This window comes from Oryzias latipes, chromosome 21, assembly GCF_053564925.1.
Source record: "Oryzias latipes strain Hd-rR chromosome 21, Olatipes_Hd-rR_3.1".
NCBI lineage: Eukaryota > Metazoa > Chordata > Actinopteri > Beloniformes > Adrianichthyidae > Oryzias > Oryzias latipes.
This window is the reverse complement of record NC_136257.1, coordinates 19,426,567-19,448,658: the sequence shown is the minus strand read 5'-3', so window position 1 is coordinate 19,448,658 and position 22,092 is coordinate 19,426,567. Positions and strand designations below refer to the sequence as shown.

The window sequence follows — 22,092 nt, the reverse complement described above, 5'->3', positions numbered from 1 at the left end:
CAACTTACAGAGGAATGGTTGACTTTACTGAAGACGGGTGTGAATGATTAGCAGCCTAAATCTGAAAACGGAACATGATATAAATTAAGAAAACATGGAAAAGGCCAGTGACTATTAGGAAGAACTTGTTAGAAACTATCTCCGTACAAATGTATTCCGTTCCAACAAGTTGAAGTTTTTCCATCGCATACATCAAAGTTCCACATAAAACATGTTGTAAAGTCCACAAAGCGTCCACCACCTGCTCATCCATGGGATTTTTTGATTCAGCTGCTGCAGGTTTGTGCATTCTGGACAATTATTAGAAGTGGCGTTTTTCTTCCCCAAGTGGGTCATATCCTGGAGTCTCATTCATGTTTCCTGCATCTTCCTCCACACAGCTGATGTGGAAAAAAACAGTCCATTGATGAAAACCTGTTTTTCGACATAACTGAATCAGGACATTTAAAGCTTGTACAACGCGTAACTTCTCAATGAAAACAAAAAAAAGATTTTTTGTTGTCACCATAAATGTAATAGTCAACAGCACTATTTAAAACATCACGTAATAGATTGGATGTAGATTATTTTTTATTAAAAAGAGGAGCTTATTAGGAACAAACTTTTGGTTTCTATTTCTTATCAGACTCTTACGGACTAAAAGAAGCTGGATAAAGTTTGATTGACAGTGTTGCAAACATGTTACTAAAACTCCATTGAGCAAAGAACGCAACGTGACTAAAATACAAATCTAATGGGTGCTAATTACATAAACAGATAAATGTAGACATTGATCATTTTTAGCGTTTTCTATTATGGATTTTGAGGTTGAATGGATTTGAATACAGAAGACAGATTCTTGTTTTGTGCATTATAAAAGTATAGAAATGAAATATAAATACCTTTAAAATATGGTCATTAACAAACTTTCCAAAACATTTTTTGGAAAAATTGGATCACATGCTGTTTCCGAGTTTTCTCCACAAATGCTGAATGTACATCTGGTTTAATTTTGGCTAAGTAAAATTTATAAACGTTAATAAATTGTATTTTATTTTCTCAGAGATTATTAAATATGTGCATGGGAGAACATTTTGAACAAGAGACTGTGCCTTTAACCCTTGTGCTATCATAGGCACTTTAACATTGGAAGTTGGGTCATCTAGACCCACTAGACAGTGTGCTGAACCTTTTTTCTTCAATGATTTGTGAACCTCACTGGTGTCCATGGATTACATGAAATCCTCTTCACCTTTATCCACCTTTGTCATGGTAGGAATAACACGTCAGTGCAAGGGTGGGGCCATCTAAGATAGCACGAAGGTTAAAAATAAAGTAAATATTTAGCTAAATGAAAACAGTCGTCTAGATGAAATCTTTTTTCATAAACCATTCAAGTACCCAAAGTACAGCAAACACTTTTTGAAGTCTTTTTTTTAAAGCAGCACACTGTCAAGTAAGCACTGTTTGCTTTCTAAGTGGTCACCGCTGACAACTTTTCAAACCATTCTTTCATCTTTTAGTACTGTTATTGATCATGAGGTTGCTGGAGCCTATCCTAACAACTTCAGGGTGAAGGGGTACACTTTAGATGGGTGTATTTATTCAATAACACATTGTTGTTCATCCCTTTTTTAAATCAAAGTCAATTTTTATTATCATTAATTTAAAGTACATTTCATACTTGAGGTCACACAAGGTCTCTGTGGAGATAAAAAACAAACAAACAATAAAAGCCAGTGTTCACTCTCTGTGCCTCACAGGCAGAGTTCTTACCTCTTAAACAGAAGTATTGTCTTTATTAGACTTTTGATTTTGGGTTCAGATGGCTGCTATTCGAATGCCATGACTCTGCTTGACACACTGTAAGCTATATAAGAGCACTTCAGAGGTTTTGCAACACTCAAATGGACACGTTTTCTGAATAACTGATGCACAAATGCACAGATTCTCACAACATTTGACTAGTAAGGGAATATTTTGTCAGTAAATCATGAATCGGCTATCCTTTTCTGAAAATCACTATTTGTGTGCAGCTGTGTTATCTAATCGCTATCTATTTTACACTTCATCTACACATCTGTTAAACATTCTTTTCTGAAATCCCCACAGCAAGGGGTCTATTTTGGCAATCAAGCATGTTGGATTTGACTGACGTGTTTCCTCTTCTTTAGATGAAACCAGTCCTTCCAATGTGTGGGATTGTAAAAACAGAGGGGTTAATGGAACCCAGAAGGGTCAGATTGTGTGGCGACTGGAGCCTGGACCCTATTTTATGGAGCGTAAGTTCCCACTTTTCCATTTGCAGGAAGGCATGTTTTCAAATATGATAATAACAGTAATGAAAACACATCTAAAACAAAAGATGATTGCTTTTCCAGACAAACGTTTTTCCACATATGTTGTGTTTAAGCAAGCGTGGGATGGATGATCACATGCTAATCATACTTTTAAAAGTTGTTCACCAGCAAGTTTGCTGTTTTATTTAATCATTAATCTGTACTTTTTCCACAGCTGAGACCAAAATCTGTTTCAAGTATTATCATGGAGTGAGTGGAGCGCTGAGAGCCACAACCCCCTGCATCACTGTGAAGAATCCAGCCGTTCTGGTGTGTTTGTGTGCGTTAATGCCTTTCAGAAAACTTGTAGGTTTTTACTCAGCCACAGCACGTGATCAAACTAAAGGAATGAGGGTAAAATGAAGGAAGCACATTAAAAAGCTGCTCTAAATAGTGAATTGGTTTACTTCTTGAATGCAGTATTTACTTTTTTGTATTTTTTTTGTTCACCAATTTCAGTGTAGTTTGTTGGGTTTTGAATGCATCTACAGACTGGACTCAACTCCAGAAGAAATAGTTCCATTTGAAAGTGCTTATTTGTCAGGAAACACAGATAAATAGCATTTTAGTGAACACCAGTTGGGTGATGTTCCAACCACTAAATGTCTCTGATGTGCGTTAGGAATTATGGATTTCTCTGAGATTATTGCATTCATTTGCATGTTTATTATTTGGAAATGTTTAAGAAAAAAAACACACACACACACACACACACATATTTAGAGGGATTTAGAGGGACAAAGTAAAGTTCAAAGTGCAGTCTAGTCCACTCACCTGGCAATAAAAAAAGCAAAATTTTGCAAATCTGAGGTGTAATAAAACAAAACATCAGCTAAAAATGCACCCCACATGGTTGTCAGGACTTGAAAATGAAGTAATTAGGGGTGTAACGATTCATTTACTTAATTGATGAATCGATTTATGTTCCTAAGATCAAACCAGATCAATTTGTCCTAGGCAAGCTATTAATCGAATCGACCTATACCATTATAAAATCGTTTCAAAATGAAATAAACTGATTAAAACAATAAAAGTGTGGAACCAAATGGAATTTAGCAAAGAGATGTGACCATACAGTGTGGTAGAATGTTCCAATAATGTTCCCTTTGTAATATTTTGATGTGGAAAAACAACAGTGGGCTGAACTTGATGAAACTAAAATGTGAATGGATTTGCCAATAATTCTTGTTTACTTGTTTGTTTGTACACATATTTAATTTACACTTGATCATCTTGCAAGAAATACAAGAAATCTGGAAAACGTCACCTGCACTGTTCAGTACCAGGTATTTATCTCTGAGTCACACTGGTTGAAGTTTTGGCTAAAGATGTTCTGGATCCATTTTAGGTCAGTGAATCAATGAACCAATATCGACTATGAATCAGATCAGCGTCCACAAATTAAGATATGAATTGAAACGTTGTTAAAATGAATTGTTACACCCCTAAAAGCAACACATGTCAAAATATCTTCAAAAATCTGACTGTAAATACATAATTTACGTCTAAATCCAAACTTTTCTCCACTTGGCAGTCAGTACAAAACAAAACTGGCCCATTTTTCAATTTGCCTCCAGTGGTATTTGGTGGAACAGCAACCATTGGTTTTTCACAGCTTGTGTCAAAGTCAGGATCAGAGAGTGGGGCGTGGTATAAACACAGTGGGAACCGTGTGGGTGTGAACCCCAGTATTAAAATGACGTGTATTTAATGTTTCCTGAGAATTAGTGTGTGAAATGTTTTTGTTTTTTTCACAGATGGAGGGTCTCGCAGAGCAGGTGGGCATTGATCATCCTCGGAAACTGATCAGCTTTACTTTGACAGGTTAGTAAAGGGGTTTCAATGTTACTTTAAGGCCAGACATCTAAAGAACAAAATATAACTAAATAAAGACAACAGTCTGAGACTTTCTGTGCCCGTTCAGGAGCTGACAGTATAAGTAATAAAAAAGAAGTGTCTCTCTTGTTTGGAGAAGTCCCACTGTTCATAAGAAATATTTCTTGATTGTTTTTTTTGCAGATCTGTGTGCCACTGGCTTGAAGAAAGGCATGTTCTTCAATCCTGACCCTTATCTGAAGATGTCCATTCATCCTGGTAAGAGGAGCATCTTCCCAGTTTTTAGCCATCATGGACAGGAGCGACGGTCAGCTATCATTGCAAACACCACCAACCCTGTCTGGCATGGAGAGGTAAAACTGGAGTTTAACATAACATTTTTTGCCACAAGTCAACAAAGTAAACAAATTCTTTCTCATTCACAGAAGCACAACTTAGACCGTGTGTATGCGTTTTCACCTGTCCACAGAAATACACGTTTGTGGCCCTGATGACAGACATCCTCTACATCGAGGTGAAGGACAAGTTTGCAAAAAGCCGACCAATCATCAAACGGTTCCTTGGTCAGCTGACTATTCCTGTACAGCGGCTCATTGAAAAAATACCTGGGTAGGTGAAAAAACGCAGAGTGGAGAAAAGTAAACATTGAGTTTTTCAAAAAATAAACAAAACAAAAAAATCAGAAAAAACATGTTTGATGACAAAATGTAGTTATTCAAAATATAAAATGCAGAAGGTCATTAGTTTTAGAGTTTTGCATTAAATCAGCTGATACATGTACTTCCTTCAAGTCTTCAATTTGGCTTCTCACTGGGTTTGGTCTAAAATTATTAAATTATTTAAGGTTTGAATTCAGTTGTTTGTCCTGAAAACATAACACATTACGATTTCAGATATTTTTCTCTCTGCTGGAATGTCGATGTGAGTCATTTTGAAATGATGCTACTGTCGGACGGATAACTTTCTTTGTGTTTTTGACTCTGCAGAGTCCAGCCGGTTACCTTCTCTCTGTGTCGACGGTTGCCTACAGAACATGTGAGCGGGCAGCTGCAGTTCAAAGTTGAGCTAACCTCAACTGGACCCGATGGTAAACCTGTATTTGTAAAATGTAAAATTGTACAAATGGTACAGAAAACGTTTTAGGTTCAAGCTCATCTCGCTCATTTTGCTGCAGGTGCATCTCCTGATTCTATAATTGGCATTTCATCCTTGAATGAAGCTCCTGGAACTCCATCTGATGATGAGGACCTGCCCCATCCTCTTCCGGTTGTGGTTTCCGCAGGCCCCTCTCCTACGGGTTCCCAAGCCATGTGGGAGGGCGGCGCCACAGCCAGCCCTGAAAAAAGTCCATCTGTTGTTGGTGCTGCTAGTAGATTTGTGAACTCTGACCTTTTTGCAGGCCACGACTTCCTTCAGCGGTCGCTCAGTGAAGGCCTGGATGCCATTGAGGCTCCGAAAGGCCCAGGCGAAAGACCTCTGGGTGCTGCCTCCCCTAAATTACAGTCAAGTTTCCCCACACACACAAGGCTGAGTGCCATGTTGCATATAGATTCAGATGAGGATGAGGAGAGGTCCGGGATCCATGACATTGCTCCAGTACCATTGTCCCCTCTTCTAATGAATGGAGAACCACCTGACTCTTGTTGCCATGATGAAGATGACTTATTTCAGCAAGTACCTGAACAGCTGGAGCATTTAGTGTGTGAAGAGGAACCTGCGGGGGCAGCAGCTGAAGACTTGCATCCTGAAGGAAACGAGGAGGCAGATTTGGCCTTTGAGGATGTTTTGGACACTGAAGTTTTCCTCGAGGTGGAGGAGGGTCCTTTCATAGAGGTTTCACCTGAAACCGCTCCACCAGAGGCTATAGAGGCTACAGAACAAGGCAGGGGCGAGGACCCTTCATCCGAAATTGACACCTGTTCAATGGCAACAGCACCTCAGACTGTGTTCTCATCATCGGAGAGCTGTCCAGTCACACTAACCACGGCTACAGTGAGTTCATTTCCTCAGATGTACCCCCTCTGCTTTAACCCTGTTTTCACAAACTAGATCTTACCAAAATACCATTGGTTTGTTGATTTTCTTTAGTTTTCAAAGGACAGACATCAGTTTTATTTATTTCTCTGCACAGATGTTTTATTTCTGTCAATCTGTACATGGAAATACTCAAATTTGTTTTATTAAGATTCCTAAAACAAGTTGTTGTCCTCACCCTGAAGGACAAAATTAAATATTGAAATTAGCAAAAAATACTCATATTTATGTATATTCCTCATGTAATTAGAAACATTGTTTCTTAAAAAGGCATGTTTTGCTGAAAGATTAGTTTTCTTCAAAGTAGATATATTTGTACCTTTCCCCCCCAAATGTATCCTATTTTAAGCGCTACAACACTCCAAAAACCCTTGTTTGTAGACCATAATCATCGTAAAGTAAGACTAGAATAACAAATTTTTAAAATAAACTTAAAACTAGTCAAAGAAAACTTTCCATTTTCTCTAAATCAAGCAAATCTGTTCCTTGAAAAAGTACCACTCACCATCAAAAACAAAACTGCTTAAAAATATTTTGTAAAATTTTATAAAAAAAAGCTTTCTTAAGAAATGCTGCTTAAAATAAAGTTCTTGTCTTAATATTAATCTTTACACCTCACTAAAATGTAGTCTTATAAGATATTTAGTGTAGAAAGAAGACAAAATAACTCGGAAAAATTTAGCATTTTTGCAAATAATGCTTCGTTTGCAACAATGAGTTAAAAAATCGTCAGTCTTCTTCTCAGCATATTGCTGACGGGAAAAAAAGGAAAGAGCTGAACACAGAGTAATGAGTTTTACACATGCATCACTTTTCAAATGGACTAAAAACACAGGTGCAACATAAGCTGCTGTTTACTTTGAATTTATTTTAAATATGAATAAAAAATAATTAATAAAGGCTTCTCCTCGAATTGAGTTAGCATATGGCCATCTGAGTTTAGGCTGCTGAGCACACACTGATTTACAGAACACTGCTTCTCATACCTATAAATAGGTCATAGCAACTAAAAATACATGGATTGTTTAGGTCAAACAGGCTTTTCATAGAAGTTTTTAGTTTGAACAACTTGCACAGGAGCAGCATCCAGGGAGCTGTTACATAGCTGCACACAGCAAAAACAGGTCCCATAAACCTCTTAAAAATACGAACAGTTTTATTTAAAACAGCAAAAAAATCTGCCAATGGGTTAACAAAAATAGTCCTACCAAGAATTCCTAATTTAGGTAAAAATTCAAGTAACTAAGATGTGTTTTTTCTTAAACTACATTTATTTTGCAATTGAAAAACTTTCTTGATAAGAGTTTTTTTTTTTGCAAGACTGTAAATTGAAACAATGGACATTTTGCTTTCTTGATTTAGTTTTTGTTAACTTATGTCTTAAAAACTCAGTAATTTTAAAATATGGCACGGAGCTAAGCAAAGTTGTTCACTTTTTGTATGAGAAGTCCCATGCAAACAGTTACGGTTTATAAAAGTTCAGGGTGACATTGTTATTTACAACTGAAGTCTTTTTTTTGTTAACCGGAACAAGAACTTGTTGGAAGCATCTTTTTTTTTTCAGGAGAAGGTCATTTGATTTATAGGTGCACACTTGCCTGCTGCTTTGTTAGGTACACCTTGCTAGTACCAGGTTGGACCCCCTTTTGCCTTCAGAACTGCATTGATCCTTGGTAGCATAGATTCAACAAGGTATTGGAAACATTCCTCAGAGAGTTTGGTCCATGTTGACAAAATAGCATCATGGAGTTGCAGATTTGTCAGCTGCACATCCATGATGCCAATCTCCCATTCCACTACATCCCAGCTGTATTGGTTGGAGATCTGGTGACTTTGAATGTTATTTGAGTACAGTGAAATCATTGTCATGTTCAAGAAACCAGTCTGAGAGGATTATAGCTTTATGACATGGCGCCTTATCCTGCTTGAAGTAGCCATCAGAAAATGGTACACTGTGGTCATAAAGGGATGGACATGGTCAGCAACAATTCTCAGCAATACTCAGGTGGGATGTGGTGTTGTAACCTTGCTGAATTGATACTAAGGGGCGCAAAGTGATTCCAAGAAATATCCCCCACACCATTACGCCGCCACCACCAGCCTGAACTGTTGATACCAGGCAGGATGGATCCATGCTTTAATGTTGTTGATAACAAATTCTGACCCTACCATCCGAATGTTGCAGCAGAAATGGAAACTCATCAGGCCATATAACGTTTTTCCAATCATCTGTTGTCCAATTTTGGTGAGCCTGTGTGAATAGTAGCCTCAGTTTCCTGTTCTTAGCTGACAGGAGAGGCACTTTTTGTGCCCCCGCTGCCTCAAAGTTGGACGTGTTTTGTGCGTTCAGAGATGCTCTTTTTCAGACCTCTGTTGGAACCCGTAGTTATTTCAGTAACTGTTGCCTTTGTATCAGCTGGAATCAGTCTGGCCATTCTCCTCTGACCTCTGGAATCAACAAGGGATTTCCACCCACAGAACTGCTACTCACTGGATGTTTTACCTTCTTCAGACCATTCTCTGTAAACCCTAGATATAGTTGTGATATAGTGGGTGAAAATCCCAGTAGATCAGCAGTTTCTGAAATTCTCAGACCAGCCCGTCTGGTACTAATAATGTAACCGAGCGATGGGGAAGTCACTCTGTAGTCACAAACGACACGGGACAGCAAGTCCGCTATTTGGTGAATTTGCTCACCACTCCTTTTTTCTTCTTCTTCGACTCAAAATCCACAATACTCGCTGAACTTGCCCCCCCCCCCCCCCCCCCCAGGTCTCTAGGGTAACCCAGGAGGGACACACCTCTCCCAAAATAAAAGACCCAAGAAGTTGGTTACATACATCCACCCTTTCAAAAGAATTGTCCTCATTTCTACAGTAACAAGGAAATGCTACAGGCCGGGGAGTGAAAAAAAAAGTAAAGAAATAAACATTTGAGTCCCAATATGGCAAAAACAAAAGTCATCCAAACAGGAACTACATGAGTTTTCAGAACCCACAGGCAAATTGCCCACAACAGGTATAAGAATACAACAAACCAACAGAATATTTTTCAACAGTATCCTTCAAGGAAGAAAAAACATAACAACAACACATAAATGACAGTCTCGTCACAACAAAACACACAAAAAAAAAATCACTGAGACATAACCCTGTTTGTTACATCCTAATAAAGTCCTGATAACGTGATGGAGCATGCACCATCCTGCCAATGCTGGAGTATGCAGGGGCTGTCCAAAATGCATCTCTCTGACCCTGTTGGGGTGGGTCACCGTTATCTGGGGAGTCCAATGAAGTACCCGCCGAGGGAGAGGATGGTGGTGGGGTGGAGTTGGGGTGGGAGGACATGCTGTCGTTTGGGGAACCAGCTGGCAGGGGAAGAGTGTAACGTTTCAACCTGTCGTGATGAACAACCTGGGCCCGGTCAGACAGGTCCAGAGGGTTGACAATGTGGTATGTCAGAGCGGCCTCTGCACCTGAAGCCAGAACCCGATCCACACGATAGGTGCTTTTCCAGTGTGGGGCTAGTTTTGTGCGTACCTCTGTTGGGTTATTAAGCCACACCAGATCACCCTCTGTAAAGCCCTTTTGGTGAGAGTTCTCATCATGGTATAGTTTCTGTTTTTCATGCGCCTCTGCTGCATTAAACCTCACTGCACTAAAAGCAATCTCCAGCCGCTCCACAAGAGACGACGCGTATAAAGGCAGCGTGGCTGCACTCCTAATGACACCGACCCCACTAGGAATAAGAACCTCTGCCGGGATCCGGGCTTCGCGCCCGTGCATGAGATAAAAGGGAGTAAACCGTGTGCTGGAGTGCTTGCAGGTGTTGTAAGCAAAAGCAACGGTTTTCAAATAGTCATCCCATTCCCCCCATGAGACAACAACATCTTGGCCAGCTGGTCAATTAGGGTCCGGTTATGTCGCTCTACCATGCCATCTAAATTTCGGGTTGTAGGCCGCGGTACGCGTCTTAGCAATTCCCAGCACCTTTGCTTCAAACTGCCGACCCTGGTCGCTGTGCAGCACCTCATGGAACCTGTGCACCAGCACATAGTCCTCACAAAGAAAGCGGGCAACCGTCTCTGCAGTCTGGTTGGGCAGGGCATACACATTTACAAATTTAGTGAAGTAATCCTCTACTACCAAAACATATCGGTGGTCCCGAGATGCTAGAGGCAGCTCCAGGATATCCACTGCCACTCGCTGTAATGGGCAACTGACTGGAGTCCCTCCCATGGGGGCATTGGCTTTTGGAACAGGGGATCTGCATGTCTCGCAGGCCCTACACTGCTCACACCACTGTCTAATGTCTTTCAGCATGCCGAGCCAGTAATAACTGTCTGGCCTGTTCCCAGACCCTCCCTGCAGAGAAGTGAGCTGCAACCGGGCCCCCATGTAATTGACCCAAAATGTCAGGCACCAGCGCTGAAGGAACCACCACCTGCATCTGTTTGGAACCAGAGGGAAAAGATGTTACAGTCCGACACAGCAATCCGTCCACCAATGACAGGCGGTTAAACTCAGCCCACAACTTCAGTAGCCTGAGAAAGGAGCCCTTCATAACTCCGCGAGGTGGTCTGGATTTTCCCCGCCCCAACCAGGCTAGAACAGCGCCAATGTCTGAGTCCTCTTTTTGACGTGACTGCATCTCAGCATTACTGTGACATAGTGAATAACTGGACTGTTGCAAACTGGCAGCAAACACACCTGTAGGAGCAGATGTATGGATGACAGAGTCAGAGGTCACTGGCCGACGGGACAATGCGTCTGCATTCCTGTGACTGAGACCATCTTTGTGAACCATGGTCCAGTTGAAGGGGTCTAGTTCCAAAACCCATTTGCCTTTTTTTCCTGAAGGGTCTTGATCCAGTGCCATTTTTCTGAGGCCCAGTAGGGGGCGGTAGTCCGTGACAATAGTAAATGCTGGAGACCAACATAATGTTTGAACTCTTGCACCGCCCACACCACAGCCCAGAGCTCAATATCAAAGGCACTATAGGTGCAGATGTAAGCACCTGTTTCAAATACGTGAAAGCAGCCTCACACTCAGGTGTCCAGTCAAACGAAACATTCTTGCCAGCCAATCTATTCAGTGGAGCCGCATACTCAGAAAAGTTTTGGACAAACTGCCTGTAATAAGAACACAAACCGACAAAAGCTTTCACCTCTAAAGGAGTATGAGGCGTCGACCAGTTCTTTACCTTGTCTGTGTTGCAAGGGTCCGGCTGGAGGCCATTTTGAGAGACAAGATGACCCAGGAAAACCACGTGGTCTCTGGCAAAGTGACATTTCTTGGGGTTCAGTCTCAGACCTGCCCCCTGTATTCTAGATAGAACCTCGTTCAGGTATTGCAGGTGATCTTCAAACGTACGGCTGTAAATCAGTATGTCATTTAAATACACTATGCAGATGTGTCAGGGCAGGCCCCTCAGCACCAGTTCCGTCATGCGCTGAAAGGTGGCCGGTGAATTGGTCAGGCCCATGGGCATGGCTCTCCACTGATAGAGGCCCCTGCCTGTTGTGAAGGCCGTCTTTTCCCTGTCCTCCTTGGCCACCTCAACCTGCCAGTGGCCGTTTGAAAAGTCCAGTTTAGTAAACCAGGACGAACCGGCCAGTGCGTCAAGGCTATCCTCGATTTGATGAAGAGGGTGCGAGTCTTTGATTGTCACCGAATTGAGGCGGCAATAATCAACACAAAATCTCCACTGCCCTCCTTTTTTTTCTAACGAGTACCACTGGAGATGCCCACGGGCTGCAACTCTCCTCCACCAGCCCATCTGCCAGCAACCCAGCCCCCTGACGTTCAATCTCCAGCTGTTTACCTGGAGAAGCTCTGTTTGATCGCTGTTTCACAGGGGTGTGTTTGCCAGTCTGGATGGGATACTTAACCAGTGTGCACCTGCCTGTAGGTTTATCAGGTGTGCTTAAAATAGTACAAAACCTCTCTAGTAGCGTCAATAATTCTCTTCTCTGCTGCTCACTAATAGGGGACTCCTCTAGAGTGATGGGCTGGGGGCCGGACCTGGATAGTGTTCACATCAGAGGAGGAGAGAGATGGTGTAACATCAACTACATCTAGTGGGTGTAGCTCACCCAAATGTAGTCCCTGTTTCAGTTCCATTGCTGTCCCCTTTGGATTAAGGACCCGGGCAACAGTGACTCTGTCTTTAACTGTCGTCACCGCATGAGCCACCACCAGTCCGGTTGTGTCTGGCACATTAGGCTCCAGATAGCCCTCAAAATTCAGGGGATTCAACAGGTCTGCACCTGTTACCAAAGACACCGTCACAGAAACCAAAGCCTCACTCAGGGGTAGAATTGACCTGCTTTCAGCCACTGACACAAATGGAACATATAGGAGCTAATTCTCCCCTTCGCAGCAGGAGAACGCTGACATCCCATAATTGGAGCACCCCACGACCCAGATCTAACAATGCATGGTGTTTAGTCAAGAAATCCAGACCCAGCAACACGGCCTGTGTGGACTCACGCAGTACAAAGAAGGTGTGCCTCCAACAGGTTGGGCCTAAATGAAAACTCACTGTGATGGTGCCTAAGGTGTCCAGCATCTGTCCATTTACTGTACGTGATTCAATGTAGTTTTTCCTGAGGGGTCGGCTCCGTAGAGCAGGAACAGACATTCGAAAGTCGGCGCTAATCAATGTCACAGAGGCACCTGAGTCCACTAAAATAGAGACCTCTGTATTCTCAGCCACCCCTCTAATATAAGAGGTGGGGTGATCCACATTTGACTCAGAGTCAAGCTCATGTGTGTTAAAGTCCTGATCAGAGGGGCCCCTGGCAGATGGAGCTTGCGTCTGGGTCTCAACACCAGCTACTGGTAGTTTCCCTGCTGGTTGCTGTCAGGTCCTCCACCTTGTGGTAGAAAACACACACTGCGGTTCCTGTGCCCCCCTTTCCGTGGAGCACGCCATCCGGGGCTGGGGCTTCGATCTCCAGACTGCCTGCGCTGGGGAAGGTTCAATTATCAGTCACTCTAGTCATAAAACGACACGGGACAGCGAGTCCGCCATTTGGTGAATCTGCTCACCACTCCTCTATTCTTCTTCTTCAACTCAAAATCCACAATACTCGCTGAACTTGCCACGCCCCCCCTGGTCTCTAGGGTAACCCGGGAGGGAGACACCTCTCCCAAAATAAAAGGCCCAAGAAGTTGGTTACAATAATAACAACAATCATGCCACGTTTAAAGTCACATCACTGTCTTCTTCATTCTGATGCTCGGTTTGGACTGCAGCAGATCGCCTTGACCACGTCGACGTGCCTAAGGGCATTGAGTTGCTCCCATGTGATTTGCTGATTAGAAATGAGCAGTTGGACAGGTGTGCCTGATGAAGTGACCAGTAAGTGTATGTTGTATTAAATGAGTCTTTAATCTTAAGGATCAGTAACAGTTTGTTAAAATACTTTTTTCTCTTTTGTGGTTTAATTATGATCATTGTGGTCATTTGTAGAGTTTCTTTATCTGTTTTATTCCCATATATTGTACAGGACCTGTGTATTTTTATTATAGCCCTTGTGGTTCCACTTGTGTTGTGGATTATCTGAACTTGCATGGATGGAAGGGTGCTACTTTATCCAAGATGCCAGCTTGTTCTGAGCCTAATTTAGTTTCTTGTATATGGCAGGAAGTAGGCCACACATCACTGATCTAGGCTTGACCTATCTATGGTGGCTTATAGTTGAATTAAAGAGAACTTTGCCCAAAAGTCACGACAGTTTCAGGACATTATTTAAAGAAAACTTTCTTTAAGTTGCATTAGCTACTTTCCACAAATCTTCATCTACTGCAGTGTGTTCGCAGCAGAATGAATTGTAGTTTTTGTATTTGTGCAGGAGGCCAATGAAGGTGCAGAGGCGGCAATTGATCCAGGGGGAAATGCTCCTTCAAGCGCACTATTGACCCGCCTACCTGTTAATGACAAGCATGGTGGGCAAGCGGCTGTGTCTGAAGCTGAAGGAGATGCTCCTCGTGCCAGTGAGGAAGGTGAAGTTGAAGAGCTGAGTGTGAGGAGGCTGAGTCTGCAGGCCACAGGTGGTGTGGATGAAGAACAAGAGGGGGAGGAGACAAAGACCCGTAAGGCAGTAACAACTGATGAATCACAACAAGCTACCACAGACGCGGACAGAGATCAAGGTACCCAGCTTTGTGACATTAAAAATTTCAATCAATGTGGGTTGGATGACAAACCCCAAACTGCACGTGTGGTTTCTTAATTAGTTAACGAACTTGTGAATCTGCCTTGTGTGACTCTGGTCTGACATTTCACCTCATTATAAACCAAAATTCCTGATTTTTGAACATCCTCTGTGTTCAGGAAGGCACGTCAACGGCCATCCTGTCCGTTCCCTTCCCTCTGTGCGTCATGACATTCATCGATACCAGCGTGTGGACGAGCCTCTACCTCCCAGTGAGTGTGTGTGTCTGCATGCACCCAAGTCTTACGTTCCTTCTAATTTGTTGATATTTGTGTTGTAAGCATGCCTTTATGTATAATATCCATTTTTTACTTTTACATATTTACATTTTCTTTGCTGTGCAGTTAAAATTAACCAAAATTAAAAATGATTTAAAAACAAACTTTATTTGGAGTTGGAACCAGATCCCAAACCAGTTTAACTTTGATATAACTTTAAAATAGTTTGTTTCCAAGAAAAGATGTGAACCTCATTTAAAAAACTAAAATTGTTTATTCAGAGTCTTTAGCTATTCAATATTAGATTTGGTTTCAAATAATTTAAGCAACTTCCGGATCAGTTCCAACACAGTTCTGGTGCTGCCAAACCCACATCAAATATTTATTATTTAGAGTTATTGATACCAAACTCAAACTTTTTTCTTGGAACATGGTTGCTTCTTTAGTTTGATTCCTTGAATTTTAAATTCAGCTCCGTGTCGTCAGAAGATGGGAGTCTCAAATTGAGGATACACCCACTAATACATGGTCTCAATTACTTTTGGGATTCAGAAGATGGCAAAGCAGACAGTACAGGATATTAGTAAGAGTTACTTTATAAACCACTACTAATTTAAACAGGAACCAACACAAGCCACGTGAGGATTTTTGTTTTTTTAATGAATAGTGTTTTGACTTTTTGGCTTTAAATAAAAGGATTACCGTAACATGCTCTATGGTTACCTCATAAAATATATTATCTTAGAGTCCTTACTGTCAGAAATTCTGACAATATTGAGATTTTACAGCAGGACCATCTCAAGATATGCATATACTGTATGGATACTCAAATATACATACATAAGTATTTCTTGATGAAATTAAGGGCAGACATATAATAAAATTGCATTCTTCAAACTGCTCTATTGCATTCATGAAGTTGTGAAATTGTAAAGTTGTAAAATGAATTTTGTATTCAGTACATGTCTTTGTATTTTTTATGCTTATATAAAGGAAAAAAGTAAAGAAAGAAATAATGAAGGTTATGAAAGTGCCCATAAGTAAAAAATGCAACAGCAGAAAAGTAAAAATGTCAATCTTATAACTTGTACTGGAAAGTCTTATTAAATACATTTCATCAGGATGTGTTTTTGTAAACTTTAATGTTTTTTCCTACATAAAAATAGAAAGTTTATAGGGTATATTTTGAATATGCTTTTCAGAAGAGTCTAACTAGTGCAGTTTCTTTCCTTTAGTTTTTACATTCTTCTCAACAACTGAACTCCATACCTTTATAAATGAATCTGCGAAATATCAATGGAGATTTTCATCAAATCAAAGAACAAACAATGCAATCTTTAATGGAGGGATTTAAAAAATATATTTTCTTGTTTTAGATCATTACTGGATATTTTTCCTCACAGACCTGTTTCCTTAGCAGGTCATGATGCATTGAAAAATGTTTGTTTGGATGGCAGGAATGGAGGGCCATAGTTGACTTCAGTCATTCTTGGCCAGCCTTTTTCAGTTGTGTATTCCTATCTACCTACTTTATACCCATTATTTTGGCTTTCAGACTGGGAGGCTCGGATAGACAGCCACGGAAGGATCTTCTTTGTAGACCACGTTAACAGGACCACAACGTGGCAGCGTCCCACCGGACCTCCTGCCCCGCAGGGTCTAACCCGCTCCAACTCCATTCAGCAGATGGAGCAGCTCAACCGCAGGTGAGTTTTTGACAGAAAAACATATATCTATGTAAAGAAACAAATATGATATGAGATGTTTTTACCTTCCTTATCACAGATATCAGAGCATCAGGCGAACAATAACTAACAGTAGTCGATCAGAAGAAAGTTCCACTGAGTTGCCTCCTGAGCCCGACAATGAGATGATGCCCCATGCCATTTCTGGTTGGTTTCAGACCCACAGTTTTATTGCCAATAAACTGTAGCAACATTCATCTACACTTGGTTTAAAGTAATTAACCAATTGCAATTGATCTCTTATAAGAAAAGACTATATCAAGTTATCAAATTCATAGACAGATTTTCTCAAATGTTTTTTAGTGAAAAGCTGCTTTAGATTCTGTTCAATATTATTTTATATATGTTAGAATTCCAAACTAATTATAACATTTCCACTTTTGCTCAGTTAAATTGTGAAAAAAAAAATCTTAAACAAAAAAAATTGGTTTTGGATGAAAATTTAGAAATTAAATACAAAAATATTTGGACTTTTTGTCTGTTTTGACTTTTTGTCTGTTGAACATAAAACTTTTCTGTTTTAAATTCAACAGAATTGTTAACTTATGACTTAAACTTGAATCGATTTAGTATAAGGCGGAGATTCCTTTCATTTCTGTAAGCATGACACTGAATCTTCCACATGTTCTTTACATATTTTATGTTATGGAGTTGCCTCATTTTGATTTTGTGTTTTGTGTGCTGAAACCCTTACAGAATACCGTCGAGACAGCTCAGTCACTCACTCGGGTGGACGCTCGCGTCTGTCCCTGCTGCTTCAGTCCCCCAGCGCCAAGTTCCTGTGCAGCCCTGACTTCTTTACCGTGCTGCATTCAAACCCTGTCAGTTTAATGTTTGCATCATCAAGACACATTTGAATTTCAACTAAATACATATTTTCATTTGGACAACTCACCTCTGCCCTAAATGTTATCTCTCTGTCCAGAGTGCCTACCGCATGTTTACAAGCAACACCTGTCTGAAGCACATGATCAGTAAGGTGCGCAGAGATGCTCATTACTTTGAGCGCTACCAGCACAACCGTGACCTCGTCACTTTCCTCAACATGTTCGCCAACAAACAGCTAGAGCTTCCAAGGGGCTGGGAGATGAAGCATGACCACACTGGAAAGGTGGGTGTCTGTGCAGCAGGGGTCTCTGCATCAACGTTCAACAGTTCTGACTCCAACATATTAGCTGTTTTTGCCCACAGTTGATTTTGTTTAACTGACACTTTCATTGTAAAGGTATTTGGGTAGACTTTATCGAGACATGACTGTGTGTCTGCATCTCAATCATCAGCCTTTCTTTGTGGATCACAACTGTCGTTCCACAACCTTCATTGATCCCCGGCTGCCCCTCCAGAGCTCTAGGTCCACTGGGCTGCTGGCCCATCGCCAGCATCTTAGCCGCCAGCGTAGCCACAGTGCTGGAGAGGTGAGAGTGGTCACTGTTGCACTCAGTTCTCGGACTCTCAAAACCTGAAGGAAAAAATACAGATGTTTCTGAGCAGTGCATAAAAATAAGCTTAGTACACAGGGCTTCACTGCAGGAATTTTGGGCACTAGCTTTTGTGGATTTGGTTAGATTGGGCAGGAAATATTACAACCAATTTTAATTCAGATTTGATTTAACAAGAGCAGACAAGAAAAGTAAAATGTCATACAGACACAAAAACTTGTTTGGAGATGGTTTAGTCTGCAACAAAACAAAAATCACAAAAAGAAAAATTCTGAATGTATAATCTCATTCTTCAATTTTACCGTATTATCTCCTCAAAATCTGATAACGTAATTCACTAGTTGATTTACTTACTCTCCTCGGACTGTTTTTCTTAGGTAGAACACACCAGAGTTTACTTCTAGGAACATCCAAAATTTTTAAAGTTCCACTCCGATCATCTTTTGCTCTATTTAAAAGTGTTCCCAGTGGTCTTTTCACTAAAATGGTAGTTTTAGCCAAAATCAAAAAATTGTTTTGTTCCTGATTCACAACAGTTTGAATAAATACATGCTAATTAATGTAATTTTAAGATGGATTTTCTCTATATACATGTATGTTCTCCATCCTCAGAAAAACGATTTTTATCGGTATGTGTCTTTAAGGAAACAAATACGTGGATTGAACAGGCCAGTGTGAAGGGGGCTTACTCTGTCATGCATGCTACTCCTGTTGGATGATTAAAAACACCACATTTTGTCTGACATCAATGGATACAATTAAATGCTAAAAATGTGCAACAATTTATTGACAGCCGCATTCTTGATAGTTTTTTTGTCGACATTATCGCAGCCTGGTTTTAATGAACGCTGGGCACTTTTGTGAATAAAAAAGTAAATTTAAATTCCACAAGGGATTTTTCATAACAGCACAGAAGAACCAGAATATTTATCAGAAACACAAAAGAGATTTTTGTCAACTAATTTGGCAATATTTGAAAGCCCAAGTGAGTGTTTGTATATTGTGGACTGGGATGAGAACTGGGATGCGACCTAAACTGTAGTGCATGCTTTTGTCACAGGTTGTCGATGACTCTCGGCAAAGCGTCACGCCTGTAATGCCACGCCCATCTAGCACCTTCAGCGGCTCCAGCAGGAGTCAGTACCATGATGTTGTGCCAGTGGGTAAGTTGCCCAGGATGCCTTGTTGTCATAGGCGTCCACTCAACAGAAGCCTCATAGGTGTTCTCTCGTTCTTATATTCCAGCTTACAATGACAAGATAGTGGCGTTTCTACGGCAACCAAACATCCTTGAGATTTTGCAGGAAAGGCAGCCTGAACTTGCAAGAAATCATTCACTCAAGTATGTCAGTCTTCTGTTCCACTATATATGTATGTATATATATATATATATATATATATATATATATTACAGTTTTGCCCTTTATAGCCTTTCCTCTTTTCCGCTTGCACTCTTGTTACCGCCGTCATCTCCAATCCCATCATCATCAGTCAACATGAGCACACTCGTAACCTCTAATCCTAACGGCTTGTGCATCTGCACACTGTGTGTGTTTACAGGGAGAAAGTGCAGTTTATTCGCAGTGAAGGAGTCAATGGACTGGCTCGTCTCTCCAGTGACGCTGACCTAGTCATGCTTCTGAGGTGAGTGATGCAGGTGTGCTGCTTTGTGACAGGAACTGTTCATCAATATTACAGCTAGTTACATAGTATAGTTACCTCACACTGCTACTCTGTGTTTCCTTTAGATGCTATGCTTGTAATATTGTATGCTTCTTTAGAAACGGAACTTAATTTTACCTTATTTGCTTATTAGCTAATTATTAACTAATTTATTCAAAAACACGACACAGTAGATCAACTGCAAAAAGTTCAAAATTGATAGATGTTTTCAAGATTATTGAAACAAGTCTGTTTCAAATCACAACAAAAGTGACTTTATGAACCTGCAATGACTCATTTATGAGACAGAAAATATTAGCTGTTTGAGCTGCATGTGCACCTTTCCTTGTGTTCAGCTTATTCGAGGACGAGGTGATGTCTTATGTGCCGTCGTTGCTTCATCCAGGTTACTGCATTTCCTCCCCTCAAAGCTCTCCTGGTAAATATGTCAAAATCTTTGACTATTTGTTTGACTGTTTCATCACAAATGCATTAATTTGCATTAGTAAATTTGACAAAATTTCTCAAATGCATCTTGTCTTAACTCATGATTTAATTTGTCTTGTTCTTGTTTTTATATAATCAACTATGTATTTTTTGTGTTTTTCTTTCATAATGTAATTGTGTGTGTGTGTGATTCTATATTTTATCCACTGTTTTCTTGTGTAACTGCCAAGGGACTACAGATGCAAATTGGTATCATTGCTATAATCCGGTATATTTACATCTTTGACTCTGGATAGATGTCGATTAATGTACATTATACCAATCAAAAAATAAACTTAAACTTAATATTTTTACACAAATTTGTGTTTTACATTTTAGTTTTGGGATTTTATACCAGGTAAAATTGTGTTGCTAAAATAACTTGATGTCAGACCAATCAAAAGAGCAACCGTGTCACCGTGTTAGATAATATAGTGTTAGCTTGGTCAGGGTAAAACATTTTATTGTATTTTCTTTTTTTTAAGAAATGCAAATTTATTATTGTTCTTGTCCAAAACATTGAAATAAATGTAAAACTTGCATTTAAAGACAAATAATTCACAAATGCAATATTGCTGGAGAAAACATTCACTGTAATTAATTTTCATCATTTGAAAAAAAGGCATTTAGCAAGAAATAAAATATTCCTTCTGCTTTCTTCCTGATTATTCTGTGAGAAATTAAAAGCACAAAATATTTTAGGGTTTTCTAAAATTTGTGAGCACTTTATATTTTTTCCCTTTTTTACAAAATGTCCCATTTAAGGGAATAGTTGTCATAAATATACGACAGATGGAGTTGCATCTGAGCCCCACAGAAAGTAATTTATCAATAAATCAGAAGGGATTAGAGGCAGCCCCTTTGTTACGCTTATAATCAAAGTTTTTGATTAGTTTATTTCCAAAAATGCATTTATTTCATCAAGCCATCAGACATTTAGCACCAGAGCAGGATGAAAGATATGATCAAACCTGCATAAATTTATTGATTCATGTGTAAATGCACTGACATCATCTGCAACAAGATTTCCACTAATAACACCTTGCAGTTCAGTTAATTTCCCCTCTGAAAACTCTTGAATACTTACAGTGAAAAGTTGAATGGGGTTAGACGTGCATTTGTGCACTATACTAAAGCTGGCACAAGTGTATGCTCTAAAGCTCACCTTTAATCAAAATGTTGTCACACAGGCTTGCATTTGTTCTGTTGTGATGAAGGATTATCTAAATTGATAAATAGCAGAAATCCAGGATTAACCTGCATACTGTACTTCTGATTCTCATTCCCCGATTACACATCCGTTCAGGTTTGGCCCAATGATTAAAGATTTTTTTTTTAGCTCAAATCTCCTGATGTGTTGTTGTCTTTCTATTCATAGCTCTTTGCTGTTCCAGATGGGAAGCATTTATGCTTGCGTTTTTGTTTCTCTCTTGTTTAAGGTACCCAGCGAGCAAACGCTCGAGCACCTGCCCCTTACAAGAGAGATTTTGAGGCGAAACTGAGGAATTTCTATCGGAAGCTGGAGACAAAAGGTTATGGGCAGGGACCGGGGAAAGTCAAGTATGTTACAAAAGTCCACATCTTTTATTTAACAGTTTTCTTTATGACAAGTATAAATCAAATTCAACACAAATATGCATTTTATTGGTTAGTTTATCTGAAGATAAGTTGTAGCATGGAAAGAACAGACATGTTTGGACAAGTTGTTTCAACATCTTGTATCCTATGTATGAACATCTCATCACTAATTTGTAACTTAATTTATTCTTACTTTAAAAGGAAAAAACACATAAGAATATTTTCTAAGACAGTTGAAAATAAATTCAGGTATTAAAGTCCCACTCTGCTCATCATTTGATCTATATTTAAAGCCTTCCAAGTGCTCTTTTAATTATGATTATGCTTTTTTTAGCCAAAAACCTGTGTTGTTTCTTAGGAAATAGTTACTCCAGAGCGGTGGTAGTTCATCAGAAACTTGCCTTTGAGTTAGTTTGGAGTAGGCCTGCCCTTACTTCCCATCATCCATATGTTTACACTATTTCCCGCTAGCTTACAGCCCCTCACACACAATAATGGTGAGTAGTGGAGCTATCCAGCCGTTCAGTTTGGAGCCAGATGCTAGCTCAGATGAG

General features: G+C 40.1%; 1 protein-coding gene across 5 annotated transcripts in view; it reads left to right on the top strand.

Moving 5' to 3' along the window:
* hecw2a (HECT, C2 and WW domain containing E3 ubiquitin protein ligase 2a) overlaps window positions 1–22,092 on the top strand; it is a 45,247-nt gene that overhangs the window by 13,377 nt on the left and 9,778 nt on the right. The window contains exons 3-21 of one of the 5 annotated variants that reach the window (XM_023950855.2): window positions 2,154–2,261; window positions 2,494–2,588; window positions 4,076–4,142; window positions 4,338–4,507; window positions 4,624–4,763; window positions 5,141–5,241; window positions 5,329–6,146; window positions 14,048–14,348; window positions 14,530–14,622; window positions 16,184–16,334; window positions 16,414–16,520; window positions 17,070–17,194; window positions 17,299–17,484; window positions 17,654–17,788; window positions 18,873–18,975; window positions 19,058–19,154; window positions 19,373–19,456; window positions 19,831–19,913; window positions 21,400–21,520. In XM_023950855.2, coding sequence (XP_023806623.1) covers window positions 2,154–2,261; window positions 2,494–2,588; window positions 4,076–4,142; window positions 4,338–4,507; window positions 4,624–4,763; window positions 5,141–5,241; window positions 5,329–6,146; window positions 14,048–14,348; window positions 14,530–14,622; window positions 16,184–16,334; window positions 16,414–16,520; window positions 17,070–17,194; window positions 17,299–17,484; window positions 17,654–17,788; window positions 18,873–18,975; window positions 19,058–19,154; window positions 19,373–19,456; window positions 19,831–19,913; window positions 21,400–21,520 — 3,085 coding nt within the window. Of the gene's footprint in view, window positions 1–2,153; window positions 2,262–2,493; window positions 2,589–3,558; window positions 3,605–4,075; window positions 4,143–4,337; window positions 4,508–4,623; window positions 4,764–5,140; window positions 5,242–5,328; window positions 6,147–14,047; window positions 14,349–14,529; window positions 14,623–16,183; window positions 16,335–16,413; window positions 16,521–17,069; window positions 17,195–17,298; window positions 17,485–17,653; window positions 17,789–18,854; window positions 18,976–19,057; window positions 19,155–19,372; window positions 19,457–19,830; window positions 19,914–21,399; window positions 21,521–22,092 lie in introns of those variants that run through there. The other 4 variants (XM_023950854.2, XM_078939774.1, XM_078939773.1 and 1 more) reach the window with 4 other exon arrangements.